The 19,437-nt window shown below is 46.7% G+C and overlaps 1 protein-coding gene across 2 annotated transcripts in view; it reads left to right on the plus strand.

Moving 5' to 3' along the window:
* The window catches only part of nbeal1 (neurobeachin-like 1), a 175,053-nt gene that overhangs the window by 144,763 nt on the left and 10,853 nt on the right, over positions 1-19,437 (plus strand). For both annotated transcript variants that reach the window (XM_028806166.2, XM_028806167.2), the window contains 13 exons: positions 1,252-1,353; positions 1,444-1,539; positions 1,821-1,945; positions 2,754-2,894; positions 2,980-3,110; positions 3,840-3,949; positions 8,867-8,984; positions 10,244-10,341; positions 10,430-10,546; positions 10,639-10,728; positions 10,850-10,959; positions 16,836-17,008; positions 18,738-18,832. In XM_028806166.2, coding sequence (XP_028661999.2) covers positions 1,252-1,353; positions 1,444-1,539; positions 1,821-1,945; positions 2,754-2,894; positions 2,980-3,110; positions 3,840-3,949; positions 8,867-8,984; positions 10,244-10,341; positions 10,430-10,546; positions 10,639-10,728; positions 10,850-10,959; positions 16,836-17,008; positions 18,738-18,832 — 1,506 coding nt within the window. The remainder of the gene's footprint in view (positions 1-1,251; positions 1,354-1,443; positions 1,540-1,820; positions 1,946-2,753; positions 2,895-2,979; positions 3,111-3,839; positions 3,950-8,866; positions 8,985-10,243; positions 10,342-10,429; positions 10,547-10,638; positions 10,729-10,849; positions 10,960-16,835; positions 17,009-18,737; positions 18,833-19,437) is intronic.

Genomic DNA, 19,437 nt, shown 5'->3' on the forward strand with positions numbered 1-19,437 from the left:
AATGCTATGTATTACCATTCATGCCATAAAATCACCATACTTGTACCTTAATTATTGTACATCTGGCAGCGCTGCACTGCACTCGCTCTCAGTGGACAACTGAACAGGACAGCCAAGGCGAGAACAATCACACGAGCCTCAGCTACCAGATTCTAATTTTGTTGTATTCCCAAGATGAATATATATCATTAATCTCTATTATTACTATTGTCACGAGAATGACACAAAGTCATCAGAAAGGTTTGGGGCAGCCACCCGTATTTGGTTCCTTGGCTGCAAAATTGGTTTAAATTGAACAGAGATATTCACAGATAAGAGTCCAAAACAGAACTGAAGGCTTGGTGTCAAAGATGGCGGCTTTATTAGCCAAACACGGAAGTGACGTCATCAGCAGCACCAGGACTCTGTGGGATTTCCCGTGGACGGTCTGCAAGGGATTGAGAGAGACAGTCGGTGCGCCTCGCCGCCCCCTGGTCTGGCGTATAATTACTGTTATTCAGGCCCTTTAGCTGTCCCCCAATCACACATGTGTGACACTACGTTGTTGTTTTTATTGTTGTATACGTATGTATGGAACTTTGTCATTCAACGTGGGATCCCCTTTTTGTGGATCCTGCTTCAGCTGTACCGTTTGCAGTTTTTCACTATGTGGTTCATGGTAAACTCGGCAATGGAAATATTTCTGTGGTATCCCCCTCCCCCCCCCAACATGTGAATATTTCTTTGGTACCCCCGCCCCAACCCCCCCTTCCTTTGGTGCCCTGAGCACTTGTTTATGTTGCTTAATTGTTAATCCTGCCCTGCTGCTATCGTTCTTTGGCATTTTATTGACTTCTGAATGTGATGATCTCATTTGAACAAATGCATTCAAAAGAGAGCACAGCTTTAGGACCTCAGAGCTAAAGGCTCGGCCTTCACTGTTGTTTTATTAATCTTTAGATATCTTAATGGTTTGTAAGTAACAGTGAGTCCAGGCAGGTAGGTAAGCAAGGTCAAATTCCATATGTAAGAAAGAGAATTTTGAAATCGGCCCTAAACTTAACTGGAAGCCATTGCAGAGACTCAAGGATGGGGATTATGTGGTCACACTTTCTAGTTCTTGTAATGTTTTTTGCAGCAGCAGTTTGAGTGAACTGTACTCTGCATAAAGGACGGTTTGAACAGCCTGTGAGTGACACATCACAGTAGTCAGGCCAACTAGAAATTACTGCACGAGTTCATTTTTTCACACTTTCCTTTTGTGCCCCACAGCAAAGGAACAAGGTGTACAGCCGGATTCTGTCTCTGCACACCCCAAACCTCCCCGGGACCCGCTCCCCTCAGGAACTGCTGAAAGCGTCTGGTTTGACTCAGGTAAGGAGTCGTCTGGAGGGTGACATGTAACTGACTGTCATTTTGAAAGTCGGTGCAGTTAACGGGCCTGATTTGTGTCCTCCTCACCAGAAATGGGTGAACCGGGAGATCTCCAACTTCGACTATTTAATTCAGCTGAACACGATAGCGGGGAGGACGTACAACGACCTTGCACAGTACCCAGTGGTATGTTGATCCTCAGCAGTGCTCAGTATGCCCATCTCGCTGTCCGCTTTGATTCTTGTCCATCTTCATGTAACTGAATGGCACCCCCTAGTGCTGACTTGTGGCAAGGGCTCTTGGGCTGTTTCCTTACTCTTCTTCTCGATGGGTTATAAAGAACAGCAGTGTGTAAATAACTGTGGTGTTTGGCTCCATCTCGGCCATAGAGACATTGACCCACTACAGCCAGCAGGTGGGCACACCACTTTCAAACGCTTAGCTCTCCTCTTTCTTTCTCTGCCCAGTTCCCCTGGATTCTTGCCGACTACACCTCTGAGGAGCTCAATCTGAACAACCCCGCCGTCTTCCGAGATCTGTCCAAACCTATAGGCGTGGCGAACGAGAAGAACGCCAAATGTGTGCGTGAGAGGTGAGCCACCCGGGGACCCCCTGTTTACTTTGTGCCATTTGGGTGTTGCCAGGCATGGCCTTCTGGGAAAGCTTGGCCAATAAAGGCCTACTGAAAAAGAGAAAAGCAAATGGAGAAAGTCAGGGCCAGGTTTGTAAGATGGCATCAGTCGGCCTTTTATATGGTGAGTGGCACCACGAGGTGCCTTACAAAATAAACAGGCATGCCAGGGTGGTGTCCAAAAACTCCACGTGAGTCCTGCTGCACTCCTGCCATGTGGACGGTGGCTAACCTGTCCATTTTATTAAAACGTTTTAGTAAACGGAGCTCAGCCAGCCCCCCAGTCTCATCTGCATTTCTGTTTTTTGTACATTGAATGGCATCACAGTGCCCTTTACACAATCACATAATTCGAGTGTGACACTAAGTGCCTGTTATCCACACTGTTGTGAAAAAGTATGTGCCCCCTTCCTGATGGCCTCTGTTGTTGTGTATTTTACACAATGAATGCCCTCAGACCTTCAGACAGAATGTAATATTAGAGAAGGAGGACCTGAGTGAACACACAACACCGTTTTTAAATCAGGACTTTCTTTATTCCAGGAACAAAGTTATCCAGTTAGCTGTGTGAAAAAGTCATGGCCCCCATAATGTCAACATTTGGTTGCAGCATCTTTAGCAATAATAACCACAACGTGTGTCAGACTGTCTGGTGGACATTTCTGTCTGGTCGTTGCTACCACTGGTGCTCGGCTGACCATGTAGCGGCCTTGTATCTTGAAGGTTGCCAGTCTTGCCATCTTCATGCCATTTCTCATCTCCTTGACAGGTACGAGAACTTTGAGGATCCCACCGGCACCATCGACAAGTTCCACTATGGCACCCACTACTCCAACGCTGCTGGGGTGATGCACTACCTGATCAGAGTGGAGCCGTTCACAACACTGCACATCCAACTCCAGAGTGGCCGGTGGGTGTGCCTGCTGTCTTGTACCCCCAACTTCCTCCCGCTCCCTGACTTCCTCTCCATAACCCTTTTGTCTTTGATTCAACAGATTCGACTGTGCAGACCGGCAGTTCCACTCCATTCCTGCCACCTGGCAAGCACTCATGGACAACCCCAATGATGTCAAGGAGCTCATCCCTGAATTCTTCTACTTTCCAGAATTCTTGGAGAATCAGAACAGTAAGATGTGTGCTTGGTGATTGTCACCTCCTCGTGTCAGCTGGGCAGCCATCTCTGTTTTGCTAAGAAATGAAGTGATGGCAGGCCACAAGGGTAAAGAAAATGGATCAGCGACAAAAATGTCCAGTAAAAAGGCACACAGGGTTCAAAACATTCTGGTGACGTCAGCTGATCTGTCCTTCTGTCAGCCCACTGCCTTCTGTGACATGCATACTGTGCTGATAGTGGCCAGGAAGCTGAACTTCACTAGACAAAGCCCATCCACCTCCACTTTCACCTAGCTATCTGTCAGTGTGCCTCACATTCTGAGATCAGTCCCACTCTTGACTCATGTGAAGAAGTGTCAGCGTCCATCTTTACTTGAGTGGCCTGAGGTGCCCTTCACTGGCTTCTTGGTGACAGCCATTTTGACCTCCTGAATGTGGAGAAAGTGGGTCACATTCACTTGGTATAACCAATCAGCAGTTGGTCTGAATGCAGTAAAAGACAAAGAGAAACAGAAGCGGGCATGACATGACATCAAAAGGGCAGCCAAAGCTCAAAAGATGTCTTCTGGGGATAAGAAGGTCAGGATCAGACAGACAGACATACGGCCATTCACTGACTTGGTGATGTGAGAGTAGGCATGTGGGCCAGCTCAGGAGCCTCCACTCCTGGCAGTGCCATCTTCTTATGCGTCTGCTGTGGCCTGGCCTCACGTCTTTGTCTTTGTTTTTTTCTCCCCTACAGACTTTGACCTTGGCCGCCTTCAGTTGACGAAAGACCGCGTCAACCATGTGGTCCTTCCGAATTGGGCAAAATCCCCAGAGGAGTTCATCTATAAGCACCGGAAAGCCCTGGTGAGAATCTCCTCTATGGAGGCTACAGCCGGTCAGGGGGGTTGGCGTGTTGCATTGAGAGCGCGACTGAACCAAATGCAGGATGGGTGGACCCACTTTAATCTGTGAGGGGGCTGATAATAAGACGTTCATACTGCATGGGGTGCCGTCATGCCAGCGGCCTCCATCGAATAGACCAGTCTGACTTGCAGCTGTTAACTGTGACGTTGAGGCCAGTGATACGTTTTTCTTGAATTTTACTCTCGGTGTATTTGGGAATATCTTATATAGCGCCCTACACGGATGTCTGTCATAATGAGCGGTCAGTTAGTCTTATCTAGCAACTTTGAGAACAAATACTACCTGACTACTAGGGTTCATTGCGTTGATGTCACTCAGGCAGGCCCCTGCCAGTGGTGAGGCTTGAACCCAGCCCACCCAAATGACAGGCATCAAGTTCTACTGCTGTGTCCTCAGCCATCTTCTTAAATGGCCAGTAAGTCAGCTGTCTATGTAGAGGAATTCACTCAGGGTGTCGTCCCCCCGTCAGCCATACATCCAGTAGAGCGGTAGAAGTTGCCGCTCGCAGTTCCAGTGACCCGAGTTCAGTCAGGATGACAACCTGAGTGAATCCCTCAGCAGGAACAATAGTGAGCTCTGTCACGTTTTGTATGTGGCGCCTTTCTTGGTCGACTCTCCAGCGCCGTTTATAGAGAGGGGCCAGTCTAAAGCTTCTGTGTCATCAGTCATAGAGACAACCTGTCTTAGTGAGCCCTTGTGGTTATCATACATAGCACCCGTGGAGGAATTGGCTGTAGTAACACTCTTGGTAACCAACGGCCGAATGAGCTGACTGCACAGAGCAGTCGTTATTTTGAAAGCCGATGGAATCAGATGATGGAGCATAAGAAGAACAAGGCAAGGTGAAAACCGGAAAGACGGAGAGCATCGTGAAGGTCAGAAACCAAATCTCATGAATACAGTTGAAGCGTTAGACGAGTTCAACACCAGACATTCTTTGAAATGCTCAAACAAAAACACAAGATATGAGGCGGTATCGCCGGCCTTTGAGTCATCATGTTGATGGTGTTCCTTAGCGTGACTTCTGGGCAGCCTATGATCACATCCCTAACAACAAAACTGAGATGGCAATGCAGGAGAACATACAGTGCATCCGGAAAGTATTCCCAGCGCTTCATCACTTTCTCCACATTTTGTTATGTTACAGCCTTATTCCAAAATGGATTCAATTCATTTTTTTCCTCAGAATTCTACACACAACACCCCATAATGACAACGTGAAAAAAGTTCACTTGAGGTTTTTGCAAATTTAAAAAAAAAATAATTGAGAAATCCCATGTACATAAGTATTCACAGCCTTTGCCATGAAGCTCCAAATTGAGCTCAGGTGCCTCCTGTTTCCCCTGATCATCCTTGAGATGTTTCTGCAGCTTCATTGGAGTCCACCTGTGGTAAATTCAGTTGACTGGACCTGATTTGGAAAGACACACACCTGTCTATAGAAGGTCCCACAGTTGACAGTTCATGTCAGAGCACAAATCAAGCATGAAGTCAAAGGAATTTTCTGTAGACCTCCGAGACAGGATTGTCTCGAGGCACAAATCTGGGGAAGGTTACAGAAAAATTTCTGCTGCTTTGAAGGTCCCAATGAGCACAGTGGCCTCCATCATCCGTAAGTGGAAGAAGTTCGAAACCACCAGGACTCTTCCTAGAGCTGGCTGGCCATCTAAACTGAGCGATCAGGGGAGAAGGGCCTTAGTCAGGGAGGTGACTAAGAACCCGATGGTCACTCTGTCAGAGCTCCAGAGGTCCTCTGTGGAGAGAGGAGAACCTTCCAGAAGGACAACCATCTCTGCAGCAATCCACCAATCAGGCCTGTATGGTTGAGTGGCGAGACGGAAGCCACTCCTTAGTAAAAGGCACATGGTACCCCACCTGGAGTTTGTCAAAAGGCACCTGAAGGACTCTCAGACCATGAGAAAGAAAATTCTCTGGTCTAATGAGACAAAGATTGAACTCTTTGGTGTGAATACCAGGCGTCATGTTCGGAGGAAACCAGGCACCGCTCATCACCAGGCCAATACCATCCCTACAGTGAAGCATGGTGGTGGCAGCATCATGCTGTGAGGAACTGGGAGACTAGTCAGGATAAAGGGAAAGATGACTGCAGCAATGTACAGAGACATCCTGGATGAAAACCTGCTCCAGAGCGCTCTTGACCTCAGACTGGGGCGACGGTTCATCTTTCAGCAGGACAACGACCCTCAGCACACAGCCAAGATATCAAAGGAGTGGCTTCAGGACAACTCTGTGGATGTCCTTGAGTGGCCCAGCCAGAGCCCTGACTTGAATCTGATTGAACATCTCTGGAGAGATCTTAAAATGGCTGTGCACCGACGCTTCCCATCCAACCTGATGGAGCTTGAGAGGTGCTGCAAAGAGGAATGGGCGAAACTGGCCAAGGATAGGTGTGCCAAGCTTGTGGCATCATATTCAACAAGACTTGAGGCTGGAATTGCTGCCAAAGGTGCGTCGACAAAGTATTGAGCAAAGGCTGTGAATACTTATGGACATGGGATTTCTCAGTTTTTCTATTTTTAATAAATTTGCAAAAATCTCTAGTAAACTTTTTTCACGTTGTCATTATGGGGTGTTGTGTGTAGAATTCTGAGGAAAAAAATGAATTTAATCAATTTTGGAATAAGGCTGTAACAACAAAATGTGTTAAAAGTGATGAAGCGCTGGGAATACTTTCTGGATGCACTGTATTAAAAATGTGTCAGATTCACAAAGCAACGGGACAACGACATTACTTGACTTTCAAAACCTTCAAAGCAAATTTCCAATTATTTTTTCAGTCCAAAGAGAAACTGCACCAAATTTTAAATAAACGCTAGGCTGTGGCCCTACAGTCCTGGGACCACTGATAGTATGATGGATGTTGTAGCTGTTTCCCCAGGCACTAAAGGGCAGGGTTGTACTGGGAGGGACAACCAGTCTGGTACTCCCCAGTATAATTTAGTGGTGTGGCGATCATGCAGAAGCACCCTGTTGCCACTAGGGGGAGCTCCTCAAATACCCCATCAGGCAACCTTTATTATACTGGTGCGCTAGCAAGGAAGATTAAAGGAAATCAGGAGAAAAGTCGTAGTCCAAGCTAGGAATAGAAATCAAATCTGAGAAGACTGCCAAATGATTACCAAAACGGGAATGAAAAGTCTTTGAGGTTACCACCTGCACTTCAGAACTGGTTCTCCACCAGAGCAGCAGTTACTTTGAAAACCGATGGAATCAGAACATGGGTCATAAAAAGAACAAGGCAAGGTGAAAACCAGAAAGACGCAGCCTAACGTGAGACGAAAATCAAAAGTAAAGAATCGTAGCGAGAAGGTCAGAAACCAAATCTCATGAATGCAGTCAAAGCGTTAGACGTAACTCTAAAGAGTTCGACAACTGAGATTCATTGAAATGTTTGCAAGTGGGAATCATGTAGAGTCGAGTGAACCTCAAAGTAAGACTCAGAGCCCCTTAAATTAATGTCCCTGATAGCCATCCATACCCTTTGTCTAACCTTCAGAATTGGGGCAGCTCAATATTTCCTCAAAATACAGGCCTTTCGCTAAATTTTTACAAGCAGATTTCCATTTTCCCTGAAGTCAATTTACATAACCTGCAATATTGGGGAGTGCGGATAAAGTGGAGGGAAGTTCCAAAGTGTTCCTGGTCATCCAAGTTTGTGGACAAATCCAAAGAATTATCTGTGTGGTTATTGTTTGCGCTCATTGTTAGCGTTTTCTGACTTGCGATTTGACGTAAGATAGGACTTCCTCTCGGTAACAGTCCTTCACTGTTATTTTGTAACGTTTCTTCTCCCCGTCACATCCATTGTTGGTGTTAAAGACTCTTTTCTGACTCAATTTTTGCTTAGCGATTCAGTAAGTGGATAGAACTGGCGTGCTTTGTTGGGCCGAATGGCCTGCTCTCATCTAGGTGGTTCAAATTTGACGTTAAGATGATCTTTTGCTGCTATTTTTTTGACGTTCCTTCTCCTGGCCACGGCCATTATTCAGACTCATGACAAACGTAACAGACCTGGCCCTGCGTGTTCTGCTACAAAGAGAGGTGAGACGGGTTTTTATGAGAAAGGGACAAGAAAATGAATGTGGTGTAAAGTTCATTATCCGAAAACCCAAAATATTGAGCCTAGAAGTGGTCCAAAAAAATGAATATCAAGAGAATCAAAGCACAGGGTCTGTAACAATAAAACCATTAAACACGACTTTCATCCACGAACACGGAGAACCTGGAGGTCTTCATGCTGATCTTTACTCCTAATTAACGCTGATGTCACTTCTGGTCATCCTCGCCTAACAACGTTATAATTACTGAAGGAAAATGGTGGCGCCCATAATAAAACAATATGCCGTTGCTGAAAGACGTTAAAATATTAAATACGTGTTTAAACAAAAAAGGTCATCAAAAGCAGATTCTGCATAACTCAAACTACAAAGTGAAAACCAAAACCCTAAAAAATGTAAAATAACGTGGAAGAGAATTTAAAAGAAAAGCAAATGGGAGCAGCAGGAGTAAAAGCCCCTTCTGACTGGTGCTCCCTGGTGGGAGCTCAAGAACAAGAGTTCAGCTGGTGGGCGGGAAGCCCAGGGGGTTTGTATGTTAGTGGGGTTTACCATTGAGATGGTTAGGCGACACTTGGTGGTCCCTGGTGGTGGTTCAGTTCGGTAACCTCCCCTGTTGTGTTACTCCTGTGGTCTCACTGCTCCTCATTTTGGTCCAGAGTGCCCCCCAGAAGTCCACACCCCTTTCCTAGCCAGCGCTGGCAGGGCTGTTTTGATGCAGTCCTGTCACAAGCCTGGGGGTCCTTCAGGTCTTAAACGCCTTTGTTTGCTCTACCCACAGGAGTCCGAGTTTGTGTCTGCGCACCTCCACGAGTGGATCGACCTGATCTTCGGCTACAAGCAGAGGGGTCCTGCTGCCATCGAGGCCCTCAACGTCTTCTACTACTGCACCTATGAAGGTAGTTCAGAGTGGAGGGGAGTGCTGGGCACGTCTGGGTCACACTCTCTTTTTCTTCCCACATAAGTAATGTTTCTCGGACGGCCTTCTTCCATCTCCAAAACATTTCTAGATGTCGTCCTGTTCTTATGCAACACAGTACTGAAGTAGTGGTTAACGCCCGAGTCACCTCACGTATAGATTATTGCAATGCCGTTCTGTCTGGCATCCCACAAAATGTGCCCATCGCCTACAACTTATTCAGAGTTCTGCTGCCAGGACAATAACCTGCTGTTCTAAATCCACTGACCATCTCACGCCGATTCTCTCACAACTTCACTGGCCCCCTGTTTACTGTCGAATACGATAGAGAGTCCCGCTCTTCACAGCCTCGCTGATCTCCTACAGACTTGCACTCCCTTGGACCCCCATCTGCTGCTCGACTTTCTGTACCACACGTCAAACGCTGTGCTATGGGGACTCGAGGGTCCTCTCTTAGTACCCCTTGACTCAATGCCACATTTTAAAGCAGCCCTTCAAACTGGCGTACCACTTCTGAGTTTACCCCGGTTGGTGCCTGTTATCTTTGATGATTGGCACTACCACTGTACTGCTGTTTGATCTTATCGTCCTCTTTGTTTTTAGATCTTATTATTGTTGTTTAATTTCATTGTAAGGTGACCTCGAGTGTTAAGGAAGGCGCCTATTAAATAAAATGTATTAATAAGAGTTTTTTTACGCCCGGTGTTGTCCAATTCGACATACAAATCCTGAGCGCACCATTCATCATTTCTACAGTCAAATCTCAGGGCCACAAGGAACTGGGGGCTCTGTGTCAGGTGAGGATGGCAGGCCAGCTCAGGCGGTGCCCCCTCACACCACCTTACTGGTACGTCGGAATGGCGTTTGTTCACTGATCTTTACATCCCATGTTAAAGGCCCCCCAGGGAGCCATCTGGCTGTGAAATGAGAGCCCCCCAGTGACTGCCAGTCCATAAGGCTTGGCTCAGCTAGTGCTTAGGGCATACAGTGTGGCACAGTGGCTGCAGACCCAGACTGTGAACCACAGGGATGTGGGTTCATTTCCAGCCTCTGCCTCCATGTGTGACCACTGGGCAAGTCACTTAAGCCACCTACACGTCACCTTGGATGGAGACATAATAATATTGGGGTCATGGGAGCCGTGGTCAAATGTTGATTCGTTTATTTGGAAGGGACGGGTGGGGATTGGGATGGCAAAGGTCCTGCCGGAGTCGTCCTCACTTCTGCTTGGTCCTCCAGGAGCCGTCGACTTGGACAGCATCGTCAACGAGAAAGAGAGGAAGGCCTTGGAAGGCATGATCAGTAATTTTGGGCAGACGCCATGTCAGCTGCTCAAGGTAAGACAACTGCTGTAGGGTGGCAGGGGTGTCAGTACCAGTGTGACCCCTAGTCACCGGCCTGCTGTTCCTCTCTCTGACCTCTTAGGAGCCTCATCCCGTCCGGCTGTCATCAGAGGAGGTGGAGAAGCGACAGTCAAAGCTGGACAGCTACCCCCTGTCCATCTTCCAGAACCTGTCGGAGCTCAAATCCTTCTTTGTGGAGGTAATAGGCTGGGTGAGGTGGGCACTTCTACTACTTCTGCTTTGCCAGCTGCTGACCCTTTTTTTTTTTTTTATGTATTTTTTTTATTTTAGGGGATCAGTGACAACTTCCCAATAGTCAAGGCAGTGGTCCCCAAGAATCAGGCGCACTCATTCATGTCTCAGGGCAGTCCGGACACACTGGTGAGTGTTTGTGGGTGGGCACTTGGAGTGGGGCCTCAGTTTGTCACATGTCAGGGGCTACTCTAGTCCAATGGCCACCTTGTCTAAGACACTGAGGGACTGTGATGGTGTCTTCCTGCAGGTAACAGTGAGCCAGAACTGCCTGATAGGAACTCATGGATGGCTGCCCTACGACAGGAGCATCTCCAACTACTTCACGTTCACTAGGGACCCGACGGCGTCCAGCCCCAAGTAAGAGCTGCCTTCCTCTGCCGGCCCCCCCGTGTACTCGTGCTGTTTATTTATTGTTTATTCCATCTCGATCCCTGGCTATGCCATCTTCAGCCATCATCTGAGCGTTTTCCTGTGACGTTCCCAACAACTTTAGATCACTGCTTATTGTGTCTTTCCAGTTCTTTCTTGGTCTTCCGCTCTGACCGACTCCCAGCTCATCGCTTTTTAGAACAATCTGGACGAGAAGAGGCTGTTCAGCCCAACAAAGCTTGTGATCCTATCCATTTAATTCTTCTAAAAAACATCAAGTCGAGTTTTGAAAGTCCCTCAAGTCTTACTGTCCACCACACTACTTAGTCGCTTATTCCAAGTGTCTGTGGTTCTCTGTGTGAAGAAAAACTTCCTAATGTTTGTGAGAAATTTCCCCTTCACAAGTTTCCAACTGTGCCCCCTGTGTTCTTGATGAACTCATTTTAAAGTCACCATCTTGATCCACTGGACTAACTCCCTTTATGATTTTAAACACGTCACTCGGGTCTCCTCTTAACATCTTAAATTCCTTCGTACCTCTTCTTTAGCGTCTTGTGCTGATTTGTAAAACAAAGACGCTGGTGAAACGTTACAAAAACTCCACTAGTATAAGATTTCGGTGTTCAGTCAACACTGGATGGAGGGCTGAAGGGACCCTCTGATTAGCACATGGTATTTCACACACTGGCAGGGGTAGACATCAAACCCCCAGGGTCACATGCACGCCCTTGTGCATGCCGGGTGCCACAGTAGTCAACAACATTTATTTCTATCGCACGTTTTCATGCAAATGGTGGAGCTCAAAGTGCTTTACAAGATGAAGAAAGAAAAATATAATCGGGCAACGCTAAATAACAAAGAATAAAGTGAGGTCCAATGGCCAGGGAGAACAGGTTCTTCTTTCTTCTTCCCGCTTCCTGCCCTCTCCACTCTGTCATCTTTTCCTTCCATCAATCCTAACTTCTGCTGTCACTTCTGAACTACCCGCCCATTTCATATTGAGAGGTGGAGCCTAATAATTACAGGCAATACAAAAGAACCCTCCCACCCATGTGATTGGAGGGAATGGTGTGGGGCGTGGCCTTGAACTACAGATGGGGCATCACTTTGCCTCTTTGTTTTAGTGACTGGAATGGTCTGCCATTGCAATACAATACAATTTATTTGTTGTATTGCCCAAAATCACACAAGAAGTGCTGCAGTGGGCTTTAACAGGCCCTGCCTCTTGACAGCCCCCCAGCCTTGACTCTCTAAGAAGACAAAAAAAACACCCTTGTAGGAAAAAAAAATGGAAGAAACCTCGGGAAACGCAGTTCAAAGAGAGACCCCTTTTTAGGTAGGTTGGGCGTGCAGTGGGTGTCAAAAAGAAGGGGCGCAATACAATACAATACAATACAATACAATACACAGAACAAAACAAATCGTCAATACAGAATAAAAAAAATAAAAATTTTACAAGTATGGACCAGAATTTAACAGTAGATGATATCCCATAATATGATTTGGATTTGTTTAGAGTCCTGGAGACCTCAGCCATCAAGCTGAATCCCCCATTTGGCCATTCCACAGCTGAAATAGCACTAATCTGATGAAAGGACCCCTCTACCCTACGATTCCTGCGATCCTCCATCAGAGATGACTTTATCTTAGGCAGGCAAAACAACTTGGCAGTTGGGCCGTCACACCAAGTGCCACATTTGAGTACCGAGAAGAGAAACAGAATGGATGAGAGTTAGTATACAATTATAACTATCATGTTACTTATGTTTTAATGCTAATGACTAACAACAGAGATGCAGTCTGTACAGTTAATCAGCAGCTCTAGTCAGGGTGTGCTAAACTGAAGTAGTGAGTCTTCAGCCGGGATTTAAAAGCTGAGACCGAAGGGGCATCTCTTATAGTAGCAGGCAGACCACTCCACAGTTTAGGGGCCCTGTAACTAAAAGCTCGACCTCCCACTGTTATTTTATTAATCCTTGGAATCATAAGCAGACCGGCATCTTGAGATCTTAATGTGCACTCAGGTTTGTAAGTCATGATAAGTTCAGACAAGTAAGCCGGACCTCGGCCATTTAATGCTTTATATGTTAAAAGGAGGATTTTGAAATCAGCCCTAAACGTAACCGGGATCCAGTGTAAGGATTTAAGAACTGGAGTTATGTGTTCATATTTTCTTGTTCTTGTAATAATTCTTGCAGCAGCATTTTGGATTAACTGGAGGCTGTATAAAGAACAGTTTGAACATCCAGTGAACACCTCATTGCAGTAGTCAATCCTACTAGAAATAAATGCAGGAATGAATTTCTCAGAATCCTGTTTATTTAGAAAGCGCCTTAATTTCCTAACATTTTTAAGATGGAAGAAACCTGATTTGGACAACTTTGTGATGTTGCAATGCTTTAAATCAGACATGTCAAACTCACTACCATTGGTGGGCCGCTTCGACTGCCATACGTGCATCAGCGGGCCGCACGGTAACATACTGAAAACTTTAAAAAATGTAACACTTAAAGTTTAAAGAAAAGCATTTTATTTCCATACAATCTCCGTACAGCTGTGTACAATTAGAGTTTTAGCCTCTTAGCTAGGTCCTTATATTATTATAATTTATTCATTACATTATATTCATTGCTTATATACTGTAGGAGTTTTACAGTGTGAGATTTATTTCTTTTGTCCCGACACTTGGCATCTCTTGTTAGTAACCAGTTCGTCAATATCAGGCTTGAAATCTTGTGCAGCTGCAACTTTTTTATGAGGGATGAAAGCTGCTCGGCGGTAAGTCTTGAGTGATGTGGGGTTTTGGTAGCTTTCATTAATGAAAACAATTGCTCACAAAGGTAAGTGCTTCCGAACATTGGCAGTACTCTTGATGCCAACTTACGGATCTGCACATACGAGGGCAGCAGGTAAGCATACAAGCCTGGCACACCAACTTCGTTGTATTTTGCCTTCAGAACAGAATCTGACTGCAGTTCAGTCAATTCCATTTGGATATTCTCAGGCGCATTCTCAACGTTGTAAGAGTAGGGTGACGTAAACAGAGCAAAGTCCTGTTCGTGTGAACTGAAATCACAAAACGCTCACTGAATTCATTGCTCAGTAATTCAAGTTGGAAAACAAATCCTCCAAAAATCAAATTTTACTTTACTAAGTTTACTTCAAAGTTAATATTGTAAAATAAGCCGATATGCAAAAAGCCACCTGACCTACAATAATTTTACAAACTCAAAATCACAAAAATTTGTTAATAAACAACTCACCAACATCTCACGTCCACGTCAGATTTTCAGCTGTAGTCCGCACTAACTGTTCGTTACAATACTAGCACAAAATTATATAAAACTAGAGCAAAAAAACGTGAAAATATGCGAGCTATTAATACACGTGATGGTCAGTTCTGCCCAGTCTCAGCAGCCCAGTCAGTAGTGTAGCCTTAGCAGAGAAAGAATCGGTGGCCCCTTCGCCTGGCAATGCCAATATGGTATCTTATGCACGGCTGATGGCCACATCTGTTGCGGACACTGCATAGCCGCCTCGTGCTCATGACACACATCTATATGTGTGTGTCCGTAACTTGAAAACCAAGTGGCGACCCATGATATTCTCATCATGGTAGAACGTTATAATACTACATATAGCTTACTGCTCCGACTCGAGCGACATTAGTAAATACAGTGTACTAATTAACCAAAAACACTATTTTTTGGCCACATTGCCATCAGCTGTGTCGTTATTTTCTCTTTCTGTTTTATATATATATATATATATATATATATATATATATATATATATATATATATATATATATATATACATATATTGGCGTGGCGGCCCTGCGCAGGTGCACAGTTTGCACATGCCTAAGGCCGCCCCTGCTGCCCGCTGCTGTAGCCTAGCACTTCAGTTGCGACATCGCGGCTCATTAACTTTGGACAAGGCTCGTGGCTATACTAGCGGATGATATTTCCGGTACCATAATGCCATGGGAAAACGCGCTTTTGTCAAAAGGCAGAAGTAAGAAAAGTCAATAAGTAATGCAAAGATGCAGAATGATTCAATCACAAACGATAGTAATCATTTTGTACAAGTTTAGTGCTAACTAGGATCTGTCATGCGGGCCGCACAGATTTCTGTTGGGGGCCGCGTGTTTGACATGCCTGCTTTAAATGACCTGCTAGAGTCAAAGATAACTCCTAGATTGTGGGCTGATTCAGTAAAATTAATTGGGATTCCAACTGAGTTAAATGAAGACAGAGTATTGTTGTGATCAGCGTCATTCCCTCCAACAATTAACATCTCTGTTTTATCTGTTTTTAAAGACAAGTAGTTCTCATCCATCCACTCCTTTCATTTGCTAACACAACTAATTAAAGACAACATTGGAGAAACTTCATCTGATTTAAATGAAAGGTATAACTGGGTGTCATCTGCATACGAGTGAACATTAACATTATGTTTCCTAATGAGAGATCCCAGTGGAAGCCTGTAAAGTGAACACAGTAAAGGTCCGAGTCCTGAGCCCTGTGGGACACCATATTGAACTTCTGTGTATAATGATGGAGTCCTGTTAGCACATTTCTGTACATATTGGAATCGATTTGATAAATAAGAACTAAACCAAGCGAGCACGGTCACTGCCTGTGAGCCCAACATCATTTTCTAGCCTGTGCAGTAAAATCGAATGGTCGATGGTGTCAAACCCTGCACTTAAGTCCATCCATCCATCCACTTAAGTCCAACAACAGAATTATCCAGCAACTCGTCTTGCATTTGAGTTCCGGAGCTTTCCGATGGGATAGTGACTGGGATGGTGCATTATTAGGCAGACAGGTTAAGGCTTTAGACTTCAGACCATGAGGTTGAGGGTTCATATCCCACCACTGACACTGTGTGACCCTGAGATTGTATCTCAAATCTTGTTAAGTTGCTTTGAATAAAAGCGTTGGCCAATTAAATAAACGATCCTTTATGTGGCTGGGAGACCACCGTACTGCATGGCCAAGAGGAATGGCAGGGTATTCCCCGCCTCAGCCAGAAGGCTGGCAGATGCCATCTTGGAAGAGGGTACACTGGCATTCCAGCAAGGAAGGACAGAAAATTCTTTGCCGGCTGGGAAGTCAGTGTAATGGAGGGATAGGAGGAGACCACCTATTGGGACCATTGGCTCCCTGACATGCTAGGTGGCAGCATCCCTGAGCTGTGGCACCCATATGGACACCCGCAGGGCTTGCTGGGAACTGTAATCCTATAGAGCAGCCCTGTTGGGGTCCGTGGGTGCCGCCAGGAGGTCCTGCAGGAATTCCCGTTCCCTACTTTGTGGGACCTCCACCTGACTCAGAAATGCTTCCTGCAGGTAATGCCCTGGCACAGTGACCACTCCTGGTCTGAGATAAAAGGAGCTGCGCTGCCTCACTTAGGCGAGTCGGAGTCGGGAGTGAAGTTGAAGAAGAAAAAAGAAAGAATTGTGTCTGCCATAACTTGAGTGTATTTGGTCAAAGAAGTGATTATTTGAACCTGGACCTTGTGCCTGGGGTTTAGGACTCTGTGGCGCCCCCTGCTGGTCACACCAGGAAATGCCGGACGTCTTACCAGTCTGCCCACCTACTCCATCCATCTTGCTGCTTTTATTCTCCGTCCTTCCACCCTCTCTGCACTCTCCTTCCTGCTCTCCATGTCCTGTGTCCTCTCGTTGCCCCATCTGCTCCTCTGTCCTGCCTGTACTGTCACTGGCCGGGGTTTGCCGCGATTTCCCACATGGGAATGGTGGACTTGCTCACAGGTGGGGTTAGGGTGGGATGAAAGCTGGAGGTCCCTGAGTGTCAGAAGTTCCTTAATCGAGAGACGTTTTCTTTTTTGTTTAGAAGCCAACGCTTCATCTATGGCCCTTTTGCCCCGGGTCTGGAGGTTTCCTCCCAGCTGTTCGTGGTGTCACATGACGGAAAGCTGCTTTTCAGCGGAGGCCACTGGGACAACAGCATTCGGGTCACCTCTCTGACTCGGATCCGGCTGATTGGACAGCACATAAGGCACATGGGTGAGTGTCGGCGGAGCAGCAGGAAGTCCGTTTACTGCACGGGTGGCGCCTCACGAGTCTAAAGGGCACAGTGGCCACACTGAGAGGTCGGCCGTCCTGGGGGTGAGCCTTTAATGGTCACTGGAGTCGGTGAAGGTCTGCGTCTGCGAAAAGGTGGCAGTAGGTGAAGGTTATTGACGGCACAATAAATGGAAGACAGTTTGACACACGACATTTCGACTGAATTCCTGGGTGAATCGGGCCAACTGAAATGTGGCATGTGATTAAACGTCGTGGCCCTAAAGCTCCTGTCTGTCCTTTTTAATAACCTTTATGTGTGTCCTCAATTAAATAAACACTAGCCATATAGAGAAGGACTTGGTGACCACTCAAAGCTGGCAGCCATACTGAAGGGTCAGCTCGCTGTGACTGCTGAGCTCGCACACACCCAGTGGGCAAACACTAAGGACCTGAAAAGAACGAAATCCAACAATGTGTGTGTGAGTGTGAGTGAGTGGCAGGGGTAGCCCAGGTGGGTGTGGTGACACGTTTGACTGGCCGCTTGGGTGGGCGGGACGACATGTTTGAGTGGCAGCCTGGGTGGTCAGGGTGACAGATTTGAGTGGCCGCTTGGGTGGGTGGGACGACACGTTTGAGTGGCAGCGCAGGTGGGTGGGGCAACATGTTTGAATGGCAGCGCCCCCCCCAGGTGGGCGGGGCTACACGTTTGAGTGGCAGCCCCCCAGGTGGGCGAGACAACACATTTGAGTGGCAGCCCACTAAGCTGGGTGAGATTGTTGAGGGGCGGTCAGTGGGGTGGGGTTAGATGCCTGAGTGACGGCAGGGCAGATGGGGCTTATAGGGCTTTCTAGGGTCCTTACTGTCCCGTGTGTAGCGTCCACTGAAACTGTAATTGACAGGTGGCACCTCGCCACTCTCCAGTTGCCATCATTAATGAGTTGGTTCTACTTGAGCTAGAAAAATCGTGTCTCCCGGGTGTTATGTATGTGTTTGTATCTGCAGATTTTCTCAGTTCAAGACCCTCCTATGTTTCTGTTGAAATGCTGCACTGCTGTAAGCTTCATCTAACCAAATCTTACGGACCTGTGGAATGTGTACTATACTGTTTGTTGGCCATAGTGAGGGGTCAAGTCACACTGACTGAGCGTCTGGGCACACGCGTATGGTGACCTTACTGCCTGGACATTATAGGGGCTGAATGTCATGTGAGAGGACAGCTTGTGCCGATGGATCTGCGTCGCTCAAGGCCACTGGCCACACTGAGTGATCAACGTCTTGCTAGCTACAGCTCCATGCTGACTAAGTGTTATGTGCCAAGTGTGTAATACACGGTGACCACACCGAGCTGTCCGCCTAGCAGGACACACTCTGTGGCTGTCAGCGAGGGGTCATTTGGCACTAGTCGATTACACTTACATGGCTGTGCGGACCTCACAAGTACTCAACACACACTGGGCACTACTGAGGACTAATGGACCTGCTGACCACACATACTTACATAGTGACTGCACTGAGGGGACACTCAAGAGACCTGGTGACACTAACAGGACTAGTGAGCACACACAGTGCTCCACTGACCTGGCTGACATAGGGGGGATAGAGTTGGCGCCTTAAAGTGACAATCCGTGTGTCCCCTTGGTGGAAACCAGCTGAACAAACGTGTGCTGTTAATGTGGCCGGATGAAGTAATGGACGCCCCCCCCCCTGTCTTTGTCTCTTTGTCTTTTAGATGTTGTGACGTGTCTGGCGACGGACTACTGTGGGATTCACCTCATTTCAGGCTCACGTGACACGACCTGCATGATCTGGCAAATCCTGGTTCAGGTAGGAGAAGCTGCAGCCGCCTGATGAGGCCGATTGACAGACAACCAAGGTGAAAAAACACAGGGGGCCTGAGATCCCCTTATTAACCCTTGTCGACTCCCTGATGATCTGCAGAACCCTTGGGGGGGGGGGGTTACCACCCTGATTTATTGTGTTACGCCACCCACCGCTCGCCCATGACTGAGACTATGAGGAGAGCTGGAGGGGCCCAGATGTGGTAAAGTCGGAGGTCGTCTTCTCAACAAATTCTGTGTCGCTGTTGGTCTTTCCTGGGGTCTTGGAATTCGAGAATTCAACTTGTGAAGTCAGATTTGAGATTTAATTACCTGGGAAACGTTCAAAGACGACGGCCTGCCGTTATGGGGTGGATCAGAAGTCCTGTGTAACGAACGGAGGGCTTTTCGGTATGCAGTACAATATTTGTTTTTTCTGTTCTTCCCCCCATTACTGGGGTCATTGGACCCCCTCACTCTTGAATGTGCCACCTACAAGTGGCACATCAGTTTTTTCTTTTCCTAGTGGCTGACCTCGCGTTCTGTTGATTATCACAACACACACACAGTTACACGTTTAGTTACTTTTAGCGAATTGGTGGCAGTAATGGA

This window comes from Erpetoichthys calabaricus, chromosome 8 (assembly GCF_900747795.2).
Source record: "Erpetoichthys calabaricus chromosome 8, fErpCal1.3, whole genome shotgun sequence".
Taxonomy (NCBI): Eukaryota; Metazoa; Chordata; class Cladistia; order Polypteriformes; family Polypteridae; genus Erpetoichthys; species Erpetoichthys calabaricus.